The sequence below is a fragment of the Tenrec ecaudatus genome, chromosome 14 (genome assembly GCF_050624435.1).
Source record: "Tenrec ecaudatus isolate mTenEca1 chromosome 14, mTenEca1.hap1, whole genome shotgun sequence".
Lineage (NCBI taxonomy): Eukaryota > Metazoa > Chordata > Mammalia > Afrosoricida > Tenrecidae > Tenrec > Tenrec ecaudatus.
In genome coordinates, this window is record NC_134543.1 from 70,702,428 (window position 1) to 70,725,455 (window position 23,028).

The following is a 23,028-nucleotide window of genomic DNA, read 5'->3' on the forward strand; positions in this document are numbered from 1 at the left end:
ATGGCACATAACAAAATAGCACAGTTATTTCATGTCTGGATTAGAAGTTTTTGTACAATCTTTTTTTAATAGGCTGTTTCCAATAGAGTACCATATATGCTCAAGTATAAGCCAACTTAACATCAGCCGAGGCACCTAATTTTACCACAAAAACTGCATTAAAATGTGCAGAAAAACTCAGTTTATACATGTGTATAAGGTATTTTTCATTAAAATTGCTATAAAATTTTTGTCTAGCTTTATTAACATGTACCAGTGTTATATCTTACAAAATGTTTTATTAGAAGCCATCAATTCAACACTCAACTCACTACCACAAGATTCGATGCCAACCCACAGTGACCCTACAGGACAGAACTGCCTGTGAATTTCCCAGAACTCTTCATGGGAGTAGAAAGTTTCGTCTTTCAAGGAGCAGCTGATGATACAGAACTGGAATCTTGATGTAAGCAGCCCAGTGCGTAACCACACCACCACTAGGGCTCCATTAAAAGCCAAGTCCCTGTAAAAGAACCAATTAAATGGACTGCTGTTTGATTTATGAGGTGAATGAAGAGGGCAGAGTATCACAATCCAGAGTGATTAGGAGTTCTTCCAAGGCTTGAACAGAAATTAGGAAAAAGACTTAAAATAAGACAAACCACTTAATGCATTTATGGGAAATTTTATAGTTTGCATAAACAAAAGTATAAAACTTTAAGGCACTGTTAACTATAAACATTACAAATTTTACCACTGTTGGACAAGTAGAGAAATTAAAATTCCAGCAATATAAAACCATATGTCACCACAACCAGAAAATGTGTTTGGTAATCTTTAGATACTGTCTCTCAAGATTTAGACCATCACTATGTATGCATGCATTCACTTGAAATACTAGTAACAGTTTGGAAGGAAGAGGTCAGATGAGCACATTTTAAAGCTATTGTTAGGTACACTTATTTGTGATGACAATCAGATAATCTGTGTAGTATAAAACGTAATCATTTAAACACTGAATTCGTTTATATCCATGAATAAAGATGATAATGTCTATGAATCACCATTCCATGAATCTCATAATGTAGTTTACCCTTTCTAAAGTGTTTATAGCTGAAGAATTTATTAGTGTACTGTGCAAGATCACTGATAATCAATTTCCGTAATAGGCCTACTGTACCTGTTACAAGTTGTTGACACCATATTTAATAAGACTGAAAGCTTAATGCTATTTAGAAGTGTTTTAAGGTAGCCAATGATTTCTTAAAGCTGTTTTAATTTTTAAGTTTGTGAACAAGCATTTAAAAGGATTTCTAGAACATTCGTCCTTTGGTTATAAATTCACCGCATAGCTTTAGCATAAAGATTCTGAACATACATTTAGGAATATCTTAAAAATTAGTTTTGTATTACATACCCTTAATAAGGTTTGTATCCAATACAGTGGGTAGAGAACTAGCCAACCTGCTTCAAGTATAAACTATCCCTCCCTCACTATTCCTATTTCCATTGTTGTGCCATATTTTTAAAAAAGGTGAGCTCTGAGAGACTAAATCTTGAGTCACAAATGCTTTGAGATCGGATCATTATGTATGACCATTTGAATAAGATAACTTAATTCCATAAATAGCACTTTTAACATGTTAACTAAATAACTACTGAAAGTATAAGAAGCTTAAGTAACCACGACAAACAAAACCACCAGCCACTGCAGGCGAAAAAGACAAGGCTTTCGACTCCCTTAGGGATTTGCCCTTTCAGAAGCCCGCAGGGTCAGTTCTACCTGTCCATTTAGGGTTGCCACGTTGGAATCGAGATTGCAGTAAAAAAACTGGAAACCCATCTATATTCAGAGGTGTTCTAAACTTAAGTCCTTGGGTGGTTTACGTGTTTAGTATTTTCAGAGGCACAAGAAAAGCCTGGCAGACAATTTACATCCAAAGAAATCAGTCACTTTGGAGCACAGTCTATTTTGACATTCATGGGGTGCCAAGTGGTCTGGTAGTTATAAACCAGTTCAAATGTTCCATAAAATGAGGTTATTTTGAATGAAACAAAATTCAAAGTGCTTCCATCTTAATTCTTTTATTATACTCAGTGAGCCAGACTTAGTGCAAAATTAATAGCCATATATAAATGCAAGGCAATATGAGAAAATCTAGGGGGGAAATGATCCTCATTTTAATTGAGAACAGGAAAATCAACTCCAATAAGACTTAATCAGCAATTTACCCATTTTACAAACACAAACAAGTGACAAACTTAATTTTTTCAAAACTCTTCTTAAGAAGCAAGTAAGGCTCTAGAATGTCCTTAATTTTTAAAAACGTTTTGTTGTTAATTCACAATTTTAGCATAATGCATAGTACAAATACCCAAATTTCCAAAATGGCTTTTGACAGAGCCAAAGAATGGAGAAACATTTTCCTGTTATGGATAACTTAATAATTTAAATATAAATAAGTATATTAAGTCCCTCAGGATAGAGAATATGAGAGTTCATGGTATAAAAACCACCTCAAGATTTGAAGTTTGGTACTCATTTCTATGGTGGGACAGAGCCTGGAGTTTGGGTTTGCTTGCCCTCCAGAATGACTTCACAGTCCCCCTCCATTTCAAAATTGATGTTCACAAAGGAAGTGGAAACCACTGTTTCGGGTTGATCTGTCTGAACAACGGAATCAGCCTGCATCTTTTTCTGTTGTTCTTGAAACTGTCTTTCAGCTTCTTCAGACATCCTGTTTTCTTCTTCTTCCTCTTCCTCCTACCAAGGGGGAAACAACAAGAATTGTTGAAGGTTAAATATCCACAAGGGAGAGTACTTTTTCTACTGTCAGTCTCCCCTGCCGCCACCACCAACAACAACCGGATCAAAACACGAGTGTCCTGTCCAATTCAGCTTGGTCTCATTAAGACTTTCTTCCTTCACATAAGTATCATATAACATTTTAAAGAAGATAAAGCTTTTAAAATATATACGGTATTAGCACTGCTTATCTTAGGTAAGGCTTTGACAGGGACTATAGCTCTTTAGTTTTAAGTCTAATAAACTAAAAAAGCAGCTAATACATATATTACTTTAATTATAGGGTACATTTTCTGTCAACCTATGCAACTGAATAAGCTGGTTCATTTGCTAAAGGGGAAGTATGGATATTATTCCCATAAACAGTTAACAGATCCATACACTGAACTGCTGCCCTCAAGAATTTATAATTTAGTAGGGATGTCAATGTTTGAAAGGAGAATAGCATTACAGAGCTTTAGAAAGGGCAAATACATAATAGCTCTGAAAATATTGAATTCATGGGAGTTGAATGATTAGAACAGAGTGAGCAGCTTATCTAGGAAAATCAATCTTGTTTGAGATGATTTCAGGAGGTATTTCAGTCTAAATTAGGTAATCCCCACTAAACAAGACTAGTAGTAGCATTTATTCCTAAACATTTTAAAAATCACCTAACATAAAATCAGCTGACTTTTCCAAAGTCATCTCCAACTCCCATATTGTGTTCTATGCTCTCGTGAAAATAAGCTAATATTCGTACCATTTCCCTGAGCATATAATCTCTATGCCTCTACATTATAGCTTTAGCTCATTTGCTTGCCGAAGAATCACAACAGACACTAGTATTTATTGCCTGCTCAGAAATGCACACTAATGCTATTCTAGGCACTCATACTATGAGCTCCGTCTGTACAGCAGTCCTGAGCTATGGCCACTGCCAGTTTCCTTTTAAAGGAAGGCCATGGAAGCTTCGAGAGGTTAAGCATGCTGCCCAAGGGTTCCGGGTTAGGAAATGGCAGAGCCTGGATCAGGCCGTGCGCCCCTCAAGTACTACAGCTTTGTCATTCTTCAAGGTTAAATTTATTTCACTTCAACCTAAACCTATATATACAGGTAGAACTGTCCTCACCTCGGTGCCGTCACAACTGGCACAGACAGACTTCTACAACAGTCCTTAAGGTTTTTGTAAGCCAACTCCACTTTCTTCCTACACTTGGTCCACATATCCTAAATATGAGGGCCCCTCCCCCACCAAAAATGGGGATTTTTTCCCAAGCTATATATTTAAGTTTTGTTTTTTTTTACAAAACAACCTTATCACCTTCAAAGTACTCTCCATTATACTTAATACATTTGTCAAATTTATGATTCCATTCTTGGGAACATTGTTCAAACTCATCTGTTTGGATGGCTGACAGGACCTCCCTCATTTAATTTATTCACCTCTTTATACATCGTCAAATCACTGTCATTTCCCTCTTCATTGGCAGAAACAAAAAGGAGTCACAGGGAGCGAGGACTGGTGAATAAGATGTGTAGAGCAACAGAGGCACGCTGTTTTTTGCCCAAAACTGGCACACAGAGATGGCCATGTGAGCAGGTGCATTGTTGTGGTGGCAAAGCCAGTCCCCCATGTGCTACAAATCAGGCCCTTTTTGTCACACAGTTAATCTTTCAGAACCTCTAAATAGGAAGCTTGATTAATAGTCTGACCTGGTGGAACAAACTCTGCACTGTGAGTGGACATATTTGGCCATTCAAGAAGTTGACAGATATCCAGAACAAGGTTTGTCATCAATCAACATGACTCGTACAATTGGGTTTTTTCCCACAGTGTGGTCATCGGAAGCTGTGTTCAACATCACAACAGTGATTTTGTGGCAATTTTCCAGCACAGAAAACAAAATTTCACAGCCACACACTGTTCTCTTAAATCAGCCATCACCAAAAAAAAGTTCAAGAGAAACAGCTTTTACGAAAATATTCACTGTGACCAGAGAGAACTTTCCCAGGCAATGCCACTGGGTGAACTAACTCACAGAGAGTTGCTAGATCCTTGCCTTGCAAGAAAAATGTATGCTACTAAAACTCACAGCGGAGCTTTTCCCCATCTTTTTGGGGGAGATACCCCTTGTATAATGACTCTCTTGTTTTATCTTAAAAAATAGAATAATTTAAAAAGAGCTGTGTAAATACTGAACAAAACAGTGGATACTTACATAAGGCAAATAGCAAAATCACTGAAAAATAACTTTACCATTGATTGAGTCAATTCTGACTCATAGCGACCCCCTAGAACAAAGCATAACTACCACAGGGTTTCCAAGACTGCGAAACTTTACAGGAGTAGACAGTTTCACCTTTTCTCACATGGAATGGATCATGGTTTTGAACTGCTGACCTTCCAGTTAACAACAGCCCAACACCTAAACTGCTAGGTCATCTGGGCTCCTTGAAAAATAAGTTGCCAAATAAAGTTTGTGGCCCGGAAAAAATAAATAATTGCTTTAAAATATCAGGGCCTTCTTCCATTTTCCTAAGATTGTAAGTATTCAATAAATGCTTGATGAATTGGTAATTAAATTTTTAAAACATCGCATTAGTTGTTGTGTCAGTGCTGACTTAAAGTGGCTGTATGGACAGAGTAGAACTGCCCCTGTGGGTTTCTGATGCTGTGAATCTTTACAGGAGAAAGCCTCATTTTTCTCCCATGGCTCCAGCTAGCGGGTTAAAATTTCTGGCTTTGCAATGAGTTGCCCAAAGTGTAAACCACTATGCCGCCAGAATAATCCGATAGGCAGCAAAATCCTCTCCACTTTAGCATTTAGTAACGAGGGCAGCAAGAGAGCCTCAACTAAAACCACTTGCTCTGGACTGCTTTGGGCCAGCAGCAGACAGGAACCAAGTGTTCTTCCCCCTAATCCACAGTTGCAGGGAAGAGAACTAAATTTGAAGTGAGAAGATTTGATATTAAAACCAGTTCTACAAAAAAAAACAAAACAGTTCTTCCACTTCCTAGATTTGAAATTAGGCCAAGTTACTTAAGCTTCTCTGAACCTAGTATTTTCTTATATACAAATATCATTCTATTCTCTGAAAGATTATGAGGATAAACAATAAAATTTATGAGTACTTGAAAGTGCTTTGCCTGACATTTAGCCATAGGAGAGATTCTATAAATACATTGTTCACTACTTTTGAAGTTCTCAAACTGAACAGAAGAAAAAAATTCACTGTACCTGTAAAGATTAAAATCGGCACATCACATAGAATAAATAAGAACAAAAGTCACACAGTAAGTTAGAACCAAAACTAGTTGATGTTAAATAGAACTCTGCTCCAGGGGTCCAAAGCTAAGACCTCTCCAAAGCAGATCACCAGACTTCTGTCGACAGGAGTGCTGGGCCGTTTGCACTACTCGGGGCCTCCGAAGCAGAACATGGAAAAGTGTGGAGCATGAGGAAAGCAAGCAAGCAGGATAAGGGGCACTGGAAGGATAGGTGAGGCAAGGCTGTGTGTGTGGTGGTGGGGAGGATGGGGGTGGGTTCCAATGCTAAGTAGGGGTCAAGTTAACTTTACTGAGGCAACAAGTGAGCCAAGGTGTAAAGGTGAGGCATCAGCTATCTATGGACAAAGCTCCTGGAAAAATCCCACTATATTTTAATTCCATTTTCCACAAGCTTTTTTGAAGCTCCTTTTGTAAATAGGAAGGAAGTACGTTCCAGGAAGAGTTTAAGAAACAGCACATCACCTTGACCGGGCACCCCAGCGAGTGTGAGAGTCATAAGGCCCAGTTAGAGCGTAACATCCAGGGAAGCTGTGTGTGAAGAGGAGGAGTTGGGGAGTGAATGAAACTCCCTTGATTCTGACCTCAGAGACCCCAAATTAAGTGACATAAATACTGACTTTATGCTTGATACTTTGATATCAAAGTGATAATAACAATTTCTTATCCTGTTCTAATGAGTAACTTGTTTCTTCGTATCTTTTGCATTCTGTGTAACTAAACACATACTGTTTGCTAAATGCAAATAAATATACAGTGATAGTATAAAGTTAAGATTATTATAGTTGATTCATTTCCTAGGATAAAACCTACAAAGAATGTAAATTAAGAGCTGAAAATTTAGTATTAACCAGGCCGTTCACACCTCAAGGTATACGATATTGATACATCCACCGTAACATTTGTTCCATAATACCCCTCACTGAACTGATGGGATTCAAATCTGTAGGAAATTCCAAAACCTGCTCGCTAATCACTACACTAGCCACCTCACCTCCCTTTTCCTGGAAGTACTACGATCTGGTACGCGTGTTGAGCATAGAGTATGCACGTCATTAAGGGAAGTTTTATTTTTCCCCTTCTTCTCCTTTCTCTATTTTCCTTCAAGCCTCACCACCTAGGTTCCTCAAATTTTCTTGAAATCTAACTTAGTTCTGCACATAGGTCATAGAGAAACTGAGACATTTTTTAAAATATATGTTAATTCTGTGAGATGATCCACGACACCAGAATGAAATGCCTGGCAGAAGGGAGCTCCTTGGAGAAAAGTTATGTCCACTACACATCCCCTCAAGTCTCCGCAAACCAAACAATCAAGAACATGCAAAAAGGAGACACACCTCCTTCTTCATCCGGTAATACTCATCAATGGCATATTGGTATTTTGGGGTGCTGATCCCCAAAACAGATGCAATCTTCTCTCCAAGAAAGTCACACACTAAAGATACAAAAGTTAAAATACTTATTCAACTCCATAAACATTTCTTAAGCACTTTCTATTGTAAGACATTCTTGGAATACAAATTTCAGTTCCTGCTCTCAAGGAGATTATAAAAACCAAGCTCATTTTAACAGTTTTATTAGCACTTCATCTACATGTCATACAATTCAATAATTCAATCATATCAAGAAAAGTAGTACAGTTGTCACCATATTCAATTCTAGAACATTTTCTTCCTTGTAGTCACTGTTATTCATGTCATTTTCTTTTTCTAATGGTGGCAGAAATATACGAAACAGACCATTCTCCAGTTCCACAACGCCTAATTGTAAAATTCAATGTCATTAACTATACTGTTCGTGTTGGGCAGCCATCATCGATATCCTTTTCCAAATTATTCTACCACCATTGACATAAACTCAATGTCTCCTACATCTCATTTCCCTCTGTACATCTTCCTTGATTTCTGCAAGAAGCATTAGTGGCTCCCTCTGGAATCCCAATAGCACTTTGTGTTTGTTCTGCTTTTATAACACTTATTGCTGGGTTTTATAATGGGCAATTACATGTATCTTCCTTACTTTTAGCGGGACAGATAAGCAGAGAGCTAAAGAGAACAGCTTATACTGCAATATTCACTAAGTGACTACCATGTGCCAGGTACTGAAAGGTTAAACGGCTCAAACAGGTTAAGAAATTTGCCCAAGATGACAAACTGATTCAAATTCAAGTCTGAATTTAAAGCACATGCTTTTCCCATCACACCAAGCAGCCTAGCGTGGATTGGGTGCTCAACAAATGTTGAATGAGTTGCTATTCACAAAGCTATACTATAAAGCAGAAAGTGAGAAAAGCTATGGTGGAGTTAAAGTTGGGATTCTTTCTGTCAAATATGAATTAATCATATCTCAGACTAAGAAATAACATATACTACTATACAAATTAATTACAACTACAGGCCTGAGAACATATCGGTAGTGACCAAATGGCAAAAAGAGTTGCTAAAAGAAAGAACTTAAGAGCATGGAACTATATCTAATCGAATACAGCCATTTGTCAGTGAGTTAGCTGTTGTTTTATAACACAGCCTAGAGCTGAAGGTGTCTAAGGCACTCATTATACTAAGTCTCCCACTGCTAGCCAGCTGTGCAGGGTAGAGGCACTCAACTCTCTATTTCTCTTCATTTTGGAAACATCTCATTTGGCACCGCTCCTGTTCTGTGAGCATATACAGTAGTTGTACAATATTCAAACAGAAAACCAATACCTGAGAGGGTCGATGTGGCAGCCCGAAGCATGTAAAACCATAAGTAGGGACCCCAGGTAAGTTTTGTCTGCAACAAGAAGTCAGGTTAGCAACATTCATACCTAAATTCGTGCTTCAGACCAGCATAAAGCAGTCAAGATAATTTACATGAAATGGAAGTAGGCATGTAGAGTAGTATGTATTCTTTTTTATTGTTAATCATTTTATTGGGGGGCTCTTACAAATAAATCTAGTAACAATCCATCATTCAATTGTATTAAGCATATTTGTACATATGTTGCCATCAACATTTCCGGAACATTTCCTTTCTACTTGAGCCCTTGGTATCAGCTCTGCTTTTTTCCTCTCCTTCCCCCACCATCCCACCCTCGTGAATCCTTGATTAATTATATATTATTGTTGTTATTTCATGTCTTACACTGTCTTATATATTCTACAGGCAATATTATAGATTATAGATTACAACAAAAAATTAAACCTTTATAGACAGAATTATACAAACACATTGTGAAACCACTTTATGCCCAAGAAAAAAAACAAATAATAATGCAGGATGAGTATTCCTGGTTGGTAAGCCATCTTTTGGATAACCCAGCCTGCCTTGCTCCAGCCGTACTACCTCTGTTGCCTGCACTGTTCACAAATACCACGTCAGACAGGGCTGTGGTCCGCAGAAAGAGCCTTGAGAGGTCAGCTAGTCTAGAAAACGTATGCAATAGTGGGGACTTACAGTTCAGATAAAGCTAGCAGTGTAACAGAAGTCACAGCAAAATAAGGGGTAAAATAAGGGCTACATAAATGCAAGATGAGAGTTTATTTAAAGATTAAAAAGGGATTGGTCATGCAATCTAAAACAAACTTGGTATATATTTGGTAAAATGCAATCCATAGTTAACCGTGGCTCTTTAACCTCAGAGAGTACTTTCATGAACGTCACCAAATAAAGTGTATTTGCCTCTGTGGATGAAATCAGAACTAGAGCAAGCTTCACTGTATCAGTATTTTTCTATACAAAAAGAAAAAATAGTAATAGAAAGCATACAGCCGAATACATTAATAAAGTTTTTAATATTGGTTTCCCAAGAGAGGAAAAAAATGTAAATATACCCATACTCATTTTAGTAAAAGAGCAAACACAAGGATATTTGTCATATCTGGGTAGAAAGAATAAAACTGAGAGAAAGAAATAACATATAACCCTTTCTTGCTGTGAAAAGTATGCTAATTTCTGTGTAGTATAAAAAAGAAAAGATGTTACTTCCAGGACTATGGTGCATCTCAACCAAGCCAAGATAGTCTCAATTGCCTCATATGCATCCAAAACTGGACAATGAATAAGAAAACCGGAGAAGAACCCAAAAAATCAAAATCAAATTCACTGCCATCAAGTTGAGTCCAGTGCAGTGACCCTGCAGGGCAGGATAGAACTGCCTCTGAATTTCTGAGCCTTTTCGCTATCTGCAGCAGACGGTGGTCTCTTTCTCACAAGGAGCAGCTGGTGGCTGTAAACTACTGATCTGGTAGCTAGCAGCTCAGTGGGTCGCTCACTAGGCCACCAGGGCTCCTTGAAACAGAAAGGATGCTTCTGAATCACTGAGTTACCAAAGAATATTGGGTATGTCATAGACTTCTAGAAGAGTATCCTAATCTGCCTGGGAAGCAGCACAGCTAGAACGATCCTTAGAAAGGAGACAGTGAGACTTCTTCTCACCTCCTTTGGGCACATTATCCCTGGAGAAGGACACCACACTTGGTAAAGCAGAGGGTCAGCAACAAAGAGGAGGGCCTCTGTGTGACAGACTCACACAGTGGCTGCGACAAGCTCAAACACAGCCACAGCTGCGAATGGCGTCGGCAGGGCAGTATTTCATTCTATTGTACATAAGGTCTACTAGCCGGAGCCCAATCAATGGCATCTAACCACAAGATTCCCAAAAAGACCTAGATGGAAGGTAGACTCTTTATCTCCATTTACTCAAGAGCGATTGTCCAAGCAAACATAAATGCAACCAATAGAAGAAGGTGTGTTTCTGATCCCCTTGGTCACATCTGCTGTACTGCCAACAGCCAGAGCCGAAGCAGCCCCGTACATGGGTGGAAGGGTTATGTAAGAGACTATTTAAAATGCGCTGTCATTAGTGTTTGCTTTCTGGCTTACAGCTAATGAGACATTGTTGAAAGGATAGGAAATGATTATATTCTACACCCCACGATAAATGACATGGCCAAGAAACTACTTAGACAATGGCTCTGCTTTGGAGGAAGGCATCTATCTCTCAGTGGACCAATCCTCCAGGGGTTGTTTCAGGAGAGGGCACTGGCTCGTATCCAAGCTATGAGTAACAATGAAGACAGCGGCTCCCGCCTGGATAAATCCCGAAGGACGTCCAACACCACCCCACAGTTAGACAGAGCGGACGCCAATAGCCCTCCATCTGGAGGCGAACCTTAGTGAATCCTAAAGACAGTGATTCAAGTCTATGAGAGAGCCCTGCCACTCCTGCCAGCATCTCCGCTACCACCACACTCTGCTGGAACCGCCCAACTGGAACAAGATCTGGAATCTTCAAGAAGCGTCTAGTTCATGGTATTAAAACTTAAAATTTTCCACTCTTTTTTCCAAAAATTAAAATAAAAGCGCTTTCCTCGCTACTAAGATCTATCTTAGTATAGAATTTAGAAAACAGAGCAAAGTATAAAATTAAAATTAAATTGTCCACTTTTCATTATCCAGATACTGCTATTCACATTTTAGTGTATCGTTCAGTCTTTTTCTAAACATATCATTTGCACACCCCCCCACCAAAAAAAAACTATTGTTCTATTGGGATTTAAAGCACAGTTTCTTCTATAATACTTGAATTCCTAAAAGTGGAATTACTAGGCTGAAAGGACATAATCATTTGGAAAAGTCAGGCTTTTATTTCTATTTTTCCTAAAAGCAAAATAAATAAATAAAAGCCAAAAAAAAGAACCCACAAAACTATGACTTGACTATTTTACACAAGAAAGCAGCCCATTTATATGTGCATGACCAAATTACATATTGCAATACCACAGAACTTCAGAAAGTTCACAGGAAAATAAAATTGAAAGATAATGGAATTTTCCCACAAACTTTTTGAAGGTACCACATATGCCACTGATGAGAAAGCTTCAAAACGGTCATGAAAAATACCATTATCTTATCATTCATTTTTCCACCAACTTTGAAGTTCCCTCATACTTGAAGATGCTTAATTGGATCTGAATCAATGGTAAGGGAATTATAAAACATGTGTTCCTTTTTAAGACCTAACAAAGTCAAATCTAACAAGTGGATGATTCTAACTGTCAAAAGGTCTAGCTCTCCGCACCCTATTCTCCACCTATCGTCTGCCACAAGTGTTCTTCTCCACCTATCATCTGCCACAGTGTTCTTCTCCACCTATCGTCTGCCACAGTGTTCTTCCTAAACCTTTATTGGAATACCAGGTGTTTGGGTTTATTTTTGTTTTTTCATTGGAGCCTGTTTTTACAAATTTACAATTAAACTAAAGAACAGTATATTTTCAAAACTCATTTGTCCAATCCAGTTTTTGAAGAATTAGGAGCAAATTTCATAAATTATGATAGAAATTCTGCTCTTCACGTTAGGTGAGGCCAGAGCAGTGTTTGGGTACTAAGAATCACTCCAATGGACAAGTGTTAGCTATCAAAGTTTTGGCAGATGACACAGATGATGCATTCAAATTGGTGAATAAGAGGAGAGTTTAATAAAGGGGCTATTCATAAAGATGGACGCGGGAGGGGAGGAGATTTAGAAAGCCATCAAGGAACAATGTCCCAGGGCCAGGAACCCTAAAGGGAGCCACTACTTCTCCAAGACCAGGAGGGGCAAGAAGAGAGCCAAACAGGCTGCTTCACAGGAGGAGCTGCTGCCTGTAGTAGGAAGGCAATTAGCCTGGGCGGAAATTAAAACACAATATATTCGTAGTCCATTAACATTTAAAATTCCCTAAAAAAACTTAAGTAATTTAATGGTGAAAAACAGCTTGTCGGCCTATTTTATGATCTACATTATTTTAATTTATGATACTAAGCTGCAGCTTTTTAAAAAATGGTGACATCATTATATACATGCAATAAATTAACAAACCAAATAAAGTCAGTAAAAATGAAGGGAAAGAAATCATTCTCTCTTACCAAAAGGTTTAAGTAAGTGCTATTTAATCTCTGGCTGCAGGAGTCAACAAGGATCATTTTACTTGCTAATATAAATTCTTTACAAATTACAATGCGTTCTGGTGACATTTTTATTTAAAATTCAAGTAAAATAGCACTTTCCTCAGCTCCAGATTAGTTTTTAACATGTAGCAGAACCTGTTTTCTTTTTCTTTTTTTCAAGGGGTTAAGGCAGATATCCAGTTGTATTTTTCCCATATGGATAAGCATCTGTATCAGCCCCATTTATGGAATGGTTCCTCCTTTCTCTTTTTAAATTTTTATTTATGTTAGCATCTGTTTTCTTAAAAGTCACTGTACTTGCGAAGACATCACCACCAACAAAGACTAACTTTCAAACTTCAAAATGGATATTTAAACGTTTGCTCCATCATATATCTTAACTTCTTAAGCTCTAAAGTGATGTTGAATAGTAAGTACCCACAGGGAAAACTGAGTCTGTGTCACAGATTTTCAAAACCCAAAGAAACCTGAAGTATTCTTGAGCTCTTTCTAATTTACACTTTCTGCTGATTAATATAGCAGGCATGAATAAAGAACTTGTCACTTTCTAATGCTGATCAATATAGCAGGCATGAATAAAGAACTTGTCACTTTCTAATGAGTTTTCCACAGTGTCCTCTCATCTCAATGTCAAAACCAACTGTGAATGTAAACAGGAAAATGTTATTTCACTTTTGTGTATAATCATGGAACATGAGAGTTGTGTCTGCTCAAAACTCCTACTAAAACCATGCTTCTGACTTCCCAAACTAAAGGAAATACAGAAATCTTTCTTACCACCACAAGGGGTTAGGTTGGGCCCCCAAATTCCAGAAAATCCTTATGTGGACATAGCATATACAAGGTTATTTTAAGAGTGAATTTTTAGGGAAGTTTAAGGAAGCATCACTTATATGACTATGGCTTCACCATCATGTTCAATGTAAACAGGGAAACTTGGAGACAATGACATTTAAAAACACACACGTGCACAAAGTTATACAGACAAGAATGCCTTCAAAGAATTTTTTAAAATAATTTATTCCAACAATTCCTCTAGTGCATGAAGCATTTCTGTAACTACACATACGTTTGGGATTGCCTCCAGAGTCTATAATGCACAATCTTATAACTGTTTTCCATAGAAGAGAATCTGGATCTAATTTTTTTAAACAGAAAATCTATTTAAAGCTAAGTCTGATGAATAAAGTATAATATTATGGTTTTAAGTCAAACATTAATGAATGATTCTCTAACCTATTATTATGCTTTATTTTCTTCATTATACTTTTCACTACCTCATATGGTATATATTTGTTTATTGCAAATCTTCTCACTAGCAACAAATTCAAAAAACTAAGTTCACCGCCATCAAACCGATTCTGACTCTCAGTGACTATGTTTAAACAGAAGAAAAGCCTCATCTTTCTCCCACAGAGGAGCTGGTGAGTTCCAAATGCTGACAATGCAGGTAGTATGCTACTGCACCCCCAATGGCTCCCACTAGCAGACAAGAGCATAAATGGATTTGCAGTAACACGCGTGCCAAAAACAGTACCTGCGTGAAAGCCAATAAATACATGGTCAACAGACTCAACACGAGTAAACAGAAAGGCGAGACTCCTTTTAAAATAGTATATAAAGTCTTATAACTGTACAGTCATATCTTTTATAATTTAGAAATCCTCAAATTTAACTGGTGATGCATGCAATTTTAAAGAATGTAGATTCTTTCTAGTCAAAAGTTGGAACAAAATAAAAATAACTGACAACTTGTAAACTTAAGGTAGAAAATACAGCAGTAAGGTGTTTTAGTTCAATCTAACATTCACATGGTCTATTTAGTAATATTAATCTTATAGAAAATTATATAACCTTGAACAAAAAACCCTGACACTCAAAATAGTTTCAAACTAGTGAAATACTGGAAATACATCCATCCATATTATGTAAGTATACTATGTTCTACGAAAATCAGAAAATAAAATTTTATAATCAGAGCAGTATTTAAAAGTTAAAAGGATCCCGCCATTCAATAATTAGAGCAGAAACTAGTCAAAACAACCCTTTTGACAGAGGAAAATGGCAGCAGCAAACCTACCGGATCAACAGAAGGTAACACATCTTTTTTCTCAAGGCCATCAACTTCATCCTCATCTGTGCTGTACTCCTCCATCGTTTCACCACTAACGAAGTGGATGACTCTCCTCGGGGCTCTCTTCTTTTTCCCTATGACTCCAAGCTCTACATTTTCAAAGCCTCTCTCGTTGCTCACCTATGGCAAAAATTCAGAAAAAAGTATAAAACTGAGAGCTTCAAAGTACATCAATTTTCCTTCATATGGCAAAATTTTGTTTTAATTCTAGGGAATAGAGAATCATAAAGCAGTCCTTAAAGCTTTTTTAAAATAAATGAAACCCATACATTCAAAACTATGTATAGCACAGATGTAGCGTTCAAAGAATAATAAAGAAATCATCTGCATATTCATCACAAAGGTAAATAAATAAACTTACAACTTTTAAGGAAAATGCTAAGCAATTGAGCACGACACCGCAAGCCATAGCAAGTCCATAGCTCATAGTAGCAAATACATGAGGGAAATCGATCATTTTTAAAATGGCAATTATTTGCCATTTTATATGCCAAAGAAAAAACATAAACATATGTTTAAAATACATATAATCGTTTATGTGTATCAGGAAACCTGCATACATAAGCTTAACTACATTTAAGCAGTCCAAAGATACAGACAAGTTCTAAGGTCTTTACGGCGCCTTCTCAGACAAGCAGCCATCTAAGTGAGATGCCAACCAAGCCCACAGGGAAGAAGCACACCGACACCTGCGATCCAAGGAGTGCTAATGATATAATGCAAATCCAAAGGTAGAAATGGTACCAGAGCTTCAACTGTGAAATTCCGGTTTGCAAAAGGCTGTACAGGTAACAGTGGAAGCCCAGAATTTGCAGAATTTATACATGGAATAAGCCCTGTGATTTCCCTCTGACTACACTTGAGGAATGGGGATAACCTATCAGACAGAGTATTGTAAGGGTGATTATCATAGATAGATCTGACTCGAATGGTAAAACCTTGATATTTGATTTCAATATGGCTACACTTGATCTCGTTTGATATTTTCTGTGTGCCTGTTTCAAATCGGGGTATATTTATGCTGTATTTTATTATTATTGGTAGTGTTCTTGATTTTTGTGTTTGTCCAGATAGACTAGAGAAACAAATTCATAGACACTTATATGTGTAAGAGCTTTATATAAAAGTGCAATTGTATATTGAGAAAACATCCCAGCCCAGATCAAGTCCGTAAGTCTGATGTTAACCCGTATGTCCAACACCAGTCTAAAAATTCCTCTTCAGACTCATACAACACATGCAATGACACTGAATGCAAGATCACAGCCCAATGGGTGGAAAGTCTTGTGGATACAGCGGCAGTGGGAGCATTGCAGGACAGGCGTGGGTCTCCCTGTGACTTCCCTAGCTCTAGAGCTCTGGCTCCATGTGGCTTGTCAACAGGAATGTCTCACAGGGAGAGTGTGTTTCGCCTTCCGGAAGGCAGGAGTTTCCAGAATCCTCAGGAGAAGCTGTGCCCACACAGAGGTCTCATTGGCTACAACCTGATTGACAGGTTAGACTCCACTTCCCTCAAGTTGACAGATAATGTAACTGCCACAATTTTCTGTTATATATTTTCCTATGTTCTTCTATATATGAAACGCAGATTCCGTAAATCTATAGTGACAATAACTAAAGTAAGGATTCCTTGGTGTGTACGGCAAGGAATGAGGAAGATAATGGGGAACTGATAGTACAAGAAGGAAGAAAGTCTCTTAAAATGATTGTGGCAGTGACTGTACAACTGGATTATGCCCTAATAATGGTTTGACAAAAAAATTACTGGAAGCAGAAGTAAGGAAACATTAAAGGAATTGGGAATCCTGGGAACTTCACCATGCCAGTATAGTTTTTTTTTTTTACATTAACTGAAGGAAAATGTGTGTTCTTTAAAGACTTTTTAAAGTTTAGGAAACAAAAAGAAGCCAGGAGTCAAATCAGGACTGTGTGGTGGAAGTCTAATGACTTCTCATGGAAATGCCTCTTAAAACTGCCCTTGTTTGATGGAGGAATAAGATTATTGTCATGGTGAAGGCACTCTGTTGAAGTTTTCCCAGGCATTTTTCTGCTAACGCTTTTACTACTTTCTAGAAACACTCTAATAAGCAGTATTATTCTTCTTTGGCCTGCCAGAAAGTCAACAAGTAAAATGTCTTAAGAATCCCCCCCCCCCCCAAGTGTTACCATGATCTTTGCTCTTGATTGGTTTGCATGTGCTCTGCACCATTTCCACCTCTTGGTAATCATTGCTCGGATTATGCTTTGGTTCCAGGATCAACTGATAAAGCCATCTTTTTTTTTTGTTTTGTCTGGTTTTAGTTAAAAGATCTTTTTATTAGGGCCTTTTACAACTGGTTACTATTCATACATCAATTGTATCAGACATATTTGTACTTATATTGCCATTTTTCTTTTCTAGACCTTTACTTTCTATTGAGCCCTTGGAATCAATCATTTCATTTCTTCCCCTCTCCCCCTGCCCCTCGTGGCCCCTTGATCGATTGTAAATTGTTATTGTTTTCGTATCTCACACCAACCTGCTGTCTCCCTTCCCCTCTGGTTTCTGTTGCTCTTCCCCTGGAGGGAAGGGTGTGGTTATGTGCCTTTGAGATTGGTTCCCCCATCTTTCCCTCCTCTGTCCCATGCCCCCCCCCTTAGGTATCACTATTCCCATTCCTGTTTCTGGATTCTGTGTCATAAGCTTTATCTGTCTTATACTTACGTACATGTTCCGGTCCAGTCCAGAGTGGGAAGAAGCACTGGGGTCATGATAGTGGGGGATAAGGAGGCCTCGAGGAACTAGAGGTATATTGTGTGATCCATCAGTGCTCTACTGCACCTTGAATGACTCATCCCTTCCCTGCAACCCCTCTGTGGTGGGGATATTCCATTGTCTACACATGGGCTTTGGGTCTCTGCTTGATCCCCCCACGTTCTCAACATGTTGTTTGTTGAATTTTCTGATGCCGGTTACCCAGTTCCGATGATACCTCATGATCGCACCAGCTGGTGTGCTTCTTCCATGTGGGCTTGTTGCTTCACTGTTGATGGCCGCTTGTTTAACTTCAAGCCTTTAAGACCCCAGACACTATATATTTTAATAGCTGGGCACCACTTTCTTCACATTTACTTATGCACCCATTTTGTCTTCAGCGATTATGTGTTTGTGTAGGGGGGAACATAATAAAATGCTAGTTTGTTAGAACAAAATGTTCTTGTATGGTAGGAGGGTATGAGCTGGGGCCCAAGGTCCATCCACAGTCTTAGTGTATTGCCTTATAAATATATGTACACAGGTCGATACCTCTACTTTTGTGGATTAATGTATTTACGTAAGTACACATCTCTGTTAACACCTCTATCTAAAGTTTGCTTCCTAGAGCCTTCCTTTGTTTCCTTTTGCCTCCTCCTGCCTCACCACCATGTTCTCTATACCTGTGGGATCCTTGCCCTGTTTGGGTATCAAAGTTATACTGTCTTGATAGAATGAGTATGAGAGTTTGCCATCCTTTTCTATGTTCTGGAATAATATGTGGAGGATCAGTGTCTCTTCCCTGAATGCTTAGTAGAATTACCTATGAAGTCCTCTAGTCTGGGGCTTTTTGTTTGTTGGTAGCTTCTTGATAACCATATCTATTTCTTATTTTGCTACGGGTTTATTTAGATTCTTGACCTCTATCTAGGATGATCTAGACAGGAATTATTTTTCCAAGTATTTATTCATGTCTTCCAGGTTGTTAAATTCATTAGAATACAGCCTTTCATAGTACTTTGTGATTATCCTTTTAATCTCATTGGGGTCTGTTGTGACTTTCCCTGTTTCATCCCTCCTCATGGCTACTGATGTTTGCTCCTTCCTTTACCTGTTTAGATTCACCACCGGTCTATCAATTCTGTTGATCTTTCATAAAACCAGCTTTTTGCTGCATTAATCTTTTGCATCCTTCTTTTGTCTTCCCACTGGTTTAACTCTGCCCTGATTTTTATTGTTTCTTCTCTTTTGCTATTACAGGAGTTGCTCTTTTGACTCTGTTCTAATTGCTGGCGATTTTATAATAGCGTATGAGTCATAAGTCTGTTTTTTCATATATGCATTTATTGATATCAAGTTATGTCTGATAACTGCCTTTACAGTATCCCATAAGCTTTTATATGTTTTTATTCTCATTCTCATTAGTTTCTAGAAACTTCCTAACCTCCTCTCTAATCTGAGCCAGTACCCATTCATGTCACAAAAGATCATTATTCATCCTCGAATGGTTTGCCCTTGCTCCTCTGGTAGTCCTTCTATTAATCTCCAGCTTTACAAGGTGGTGATCCGAGAAAGAGGCTTGAGTAATCGCTATGTGTTTGAATTTACTCAGGCTCAACTTGTGTCTCCGCATGTGGTCTATTCTTGAAAATGAGCCATGTGGGCTTGTTGAAAAGAATGTAAGAATGTAAACTCCTTTGCGTTTGGATAGAAAGCTCTATAAATGTCTATCAAGTCCAGTTGCCTAATTGTATTGTTTAGCTCTATAGCCTCCTTGCTGAGCTTCTTTCCCAGTGATCTATCTTTCTCCGATAGCAGTGTATAAAAGTCACAGACTATGATTGTTTAATCTGTGATTTCTATTTTCATTTTTTGGATAGTTTGACAGATTTCACCAGTCCATTGTTAGGAGCGTATATATTTAATATGTTCATTTGTTCCTGGTTTACTGATCCCTTTAGCATTATATAATGCCCCTCCTTGTCTCTTTTATGGTTTGAACCTTCAGGTCCATTTTGTCGGAGATTAGGATTGCCACCCTACTTTTTTTAAGTTGCTATTTGATGGAATGCTTTCTGCCAGCTTTTTATTTTTAGTTTATTTTTCTCTGTGTGCTTAAGAATTCTCTTGCAGGAAACAGATTGGTGGGTTGTTTTCTGAGCCAGTCTTCTAGCCTTTTTATTTTAATATATGAATTGAGGCCATTGGATTTCAGAGTTATCACCACCATCTGTGGATTCATTACTGTCATCTCATGCCTTTTCTTTTGGTGTTTCCCTATCTCCCTTCATATCAGTGTGCTGTGTTTGTGAGGGGAGCTTCATTCTTGTCTTCTTTTCCCTCCGAAGCTCAATTGTCTGCACGTTGGCTTCTGGATGAAGTTGGGTTACACGGTGGTCTCCTGCTTGTGCTAGATGGATGTTGGTCCTCTGACCATAGAGTCGGCCAGCATCTTCCGCAGAGTTGGGTGTCTTACCGCATATTCTCTGAGTTTTTCATTGTCCTGGAAGACCCTTATATCCCCATATATCTTAATGGATAATTTGGCAGAGTAGAGGATTGTTGGGCAGGTGTTGTTTTGTTTAGTTTTTCATCTTTTAGAAGATGTTACTCCACTCTTTCCTCCTCTTCATGGCTGCTGCTGAAAGGTCTGAGCATATTCGTACCTGAGCACCCTTGTATGTGACGGTCTTCCTTTCTCTCGCTGCTCTTAAAATGTTCTTTTTCCTTGAAGTTGGATATTTTAACTATTATATGCCTTGGTGAGTCTTTCTTGGGGTTTAGTCTAATTGGTGTCCCCTCTACTTCCTGTATGAGTATCTGATTCTCATTCATTAAGGTGGGAAAGTTTGCTTCCAGAAATTCCCTCGCTATTTTCGCTGTTGACTTGTTTGTAGTGTCCTGCTCTGGTAGACCAATTATTCAAATATTTTTCGTGTTCATTACATCTGTCATTGATCTCAGGTTATCTTCTGCCTCTTTAATTATCTTATTTGACTGTCTCTCTCATTTGCTGAAGTTTTCCTTAGTGTCTTCAAGTTCGCTGAGAGTTCTCTGCCTCTTCTAGTCTAATAGTAAATTGCATGATCTTGTATGTAGCTTCTGTTACCTCATCCATTATCACAGTGGTTCTCAACCTTCCTAATGCCACAACCCTTTAATAGAGTTCCTCATGGAAGCACACGGCCTAAGCGAATACAAAGTGTTGAATGGACCAGGTAGCAGGCACCAAGGAACAAAAACAATCATTGTGTGATCACCTTCCTCACATAAACGCTGAAGACGAAGGTGTGCATAAGCATGTGTGGTGAAGAAGGCTGATGGTGCCCGGCTACTGAGAGATATAGCATCTGGGGGCTTAAAGGATTGAAAGCAAACAAACGGCCATCTAGCCCAGAAGCACCAGGTCTCAAACAACAAAGGCGGGGGGGGGGGGGGGGATCACCGTGAATGAGGGGTTGTGCGTGATGGGGACCCAATGCCCATCTGTAGACAGCTGGACATCCCTTGCAGAGGGGGGTAGTGGGGAGGAGATGAGTTATTCAGGGTTCAGTGTAGCAACAATGAAACTCAAAACCTTCCTCTAGTTCTTGAACACTTCCTCCCGTCCCAATTATCATGACCCCAATTCTACCTTGCGGACCTTGTTAGACCAGAGGATGCACAGTGATGCAGTAGGGATCTGGAAACACAGGGAATCTAGGACGGATGAATCCCTCAACACCAGCGGTTGGAGTGGCGACACTGGGAGGGAAGAGGGTGTAGAAAGGGAGAACCGATCTTGGAGATCTATGTGTAACCTCCTCTCTGGGGGATGGGCAATGGGGAGGTGGGTGAGGGGAGACGACGGGCAGTGTAAGATAAGATAAAATACTTATTTATAAACTATTAAGGGAGCAGGGGGAAGGGGGAGCAGGGACGGAGGGGGAGGGGAAAAAAAGGAAACCGAGTTGATTCCAGGAACTCAAGTGGAAGGTGAATTTTGAGAATGACAAGGGCAACAAATGTATAAGAGTGCTTTGCTAAATTGATGCATGTATAGATTGTGATAAGAGTTGTATGAGCCCCAATAAAAAGATTTATTTAAAAAAATAGAGTTCCTCATGTTGTGGTGACACTCCCAACCATAAAATTATTCTCGTTGTTACTGCATAACTCTAATTTTGCTAATTTTATGAATCGGGCAACCCTGTGAAAGGGTTGTTCGACCCCCAAAGGAGTCGCGTCCCACAGGTTGAGAACCGCTGCGTTAGCACCTGTATTTCCCTTTGGTGCATGGACTTCATACCCTCTATCATGGAGTTCAACCCCTCACACTCTGGACTTCGTCTCCTCCATCATTGTGTCCTTATTCTGTGTTGCTTTCCTCAACACCTGTATTACTCCAAGCAGCCTTCTGATGATTTATTTTTGTGGCGGATCACATCTCGTTCTTCTATGAGCGTCATTAACTCTGCTGTTGTGTTTTGTCTTTTTTTTGGCTGCAAGTGATATGGTTTACTGCTGCTTCCTTGACCCCTTTGTGGAGGTGGGCACCATGTTTCTGGGAGACCAGGGGGCACTGAGCTCTTCCTCTGTATTAATGATGAGTACCTTCTGGGGGGCAGCCTGTGGCCTACTATGGAGGTGGGTCAGACTGCCGTGTGGGCAGGGTGCCATGGCGATTCAGTGGCCAACAGTGGTGAGGGGTCTCAGTGACTGGAATGGGGCTGGAGCCTTTATGTATGCCCATGGGCTGCTTTGACCTGCACTGTCAGGCCACAATTTGCAGCTTTTTAATGTTAATTATTTTAATTTTTAAAAGTGTCTAATAGAAGACAAAGGTGAGGGAGGCCTCGCTGCCACAAGAAGGGGTGCTGATCGAGGGCAGAAACAACCCCACTGCCCTTGTGCCGGTGCCCGGGGATAGCCTCCACAGGGTGCAGGTGCCAGGCACTGGTGGGGGCAGCTGTTGCCCCTGTGGGTGGGGAGTGGGACAGGCTGCTGCTTCTTTGGGTAGCGTGAGTGGAGGAGTCCTGTGTGTGCAATGATAAGGCTGAGGGCCAATCGGAGGGCATTGGCCTTGTTAGGGTATGAGGTAGTGTGGTCTGCATGGGCTGGGGAGCCCCAGTACTCAGATCGCTTATGTCCTGGGCTCCGGCGCAGTATGCCCTTCCCCCTGCTCCCCATGGG

At 39.2% G+C, this 23,028-nt stretch overlaps 1 protein-coding gene across 2 annotated transcripts in view; it reads right to left on the bottom strand.

The window, feature by feature from the left end:
• Positions 1 to 246: 246 nt before the first annotated feature.
• Positions 247 to 23,028, bottom strand: part of LOC142426845 (signal recognition particle subunit SRP54) — an 89,550-nt gene continuing 66,768 nt past the window's right edge. Inside the window, exons 2-5 of one of the 2 annotated variants that reach the window (XM_075532398.1) lie at positions 15,069 to 15,242; positions 8,762 to 8,828; positions 7,394 to 7,491; positions 247 to 2,743 (exon numbers count right to left, since the gene is read on the bottom strand). In XM_075532398.1, coding sequence (XP_075388513.1) covers positions 2,525 to 2,743; positions 7,394 to 7,491; positions 8,762 to 8,828; positions 15,069 to 15,242 — 558 coding nt within the window. In that variant the 3' untranslated portion in view covers positions 247 to 2,524. The remainder of the gene's footprint in view (positions 2,744 to 7,393; positions 7,492 to 8,761; positions 8,829 to 15,068; positions 15,243 to 23,028) is intronic. The other variant, XM_075532399.1, reaches the window with a different exon arrangement.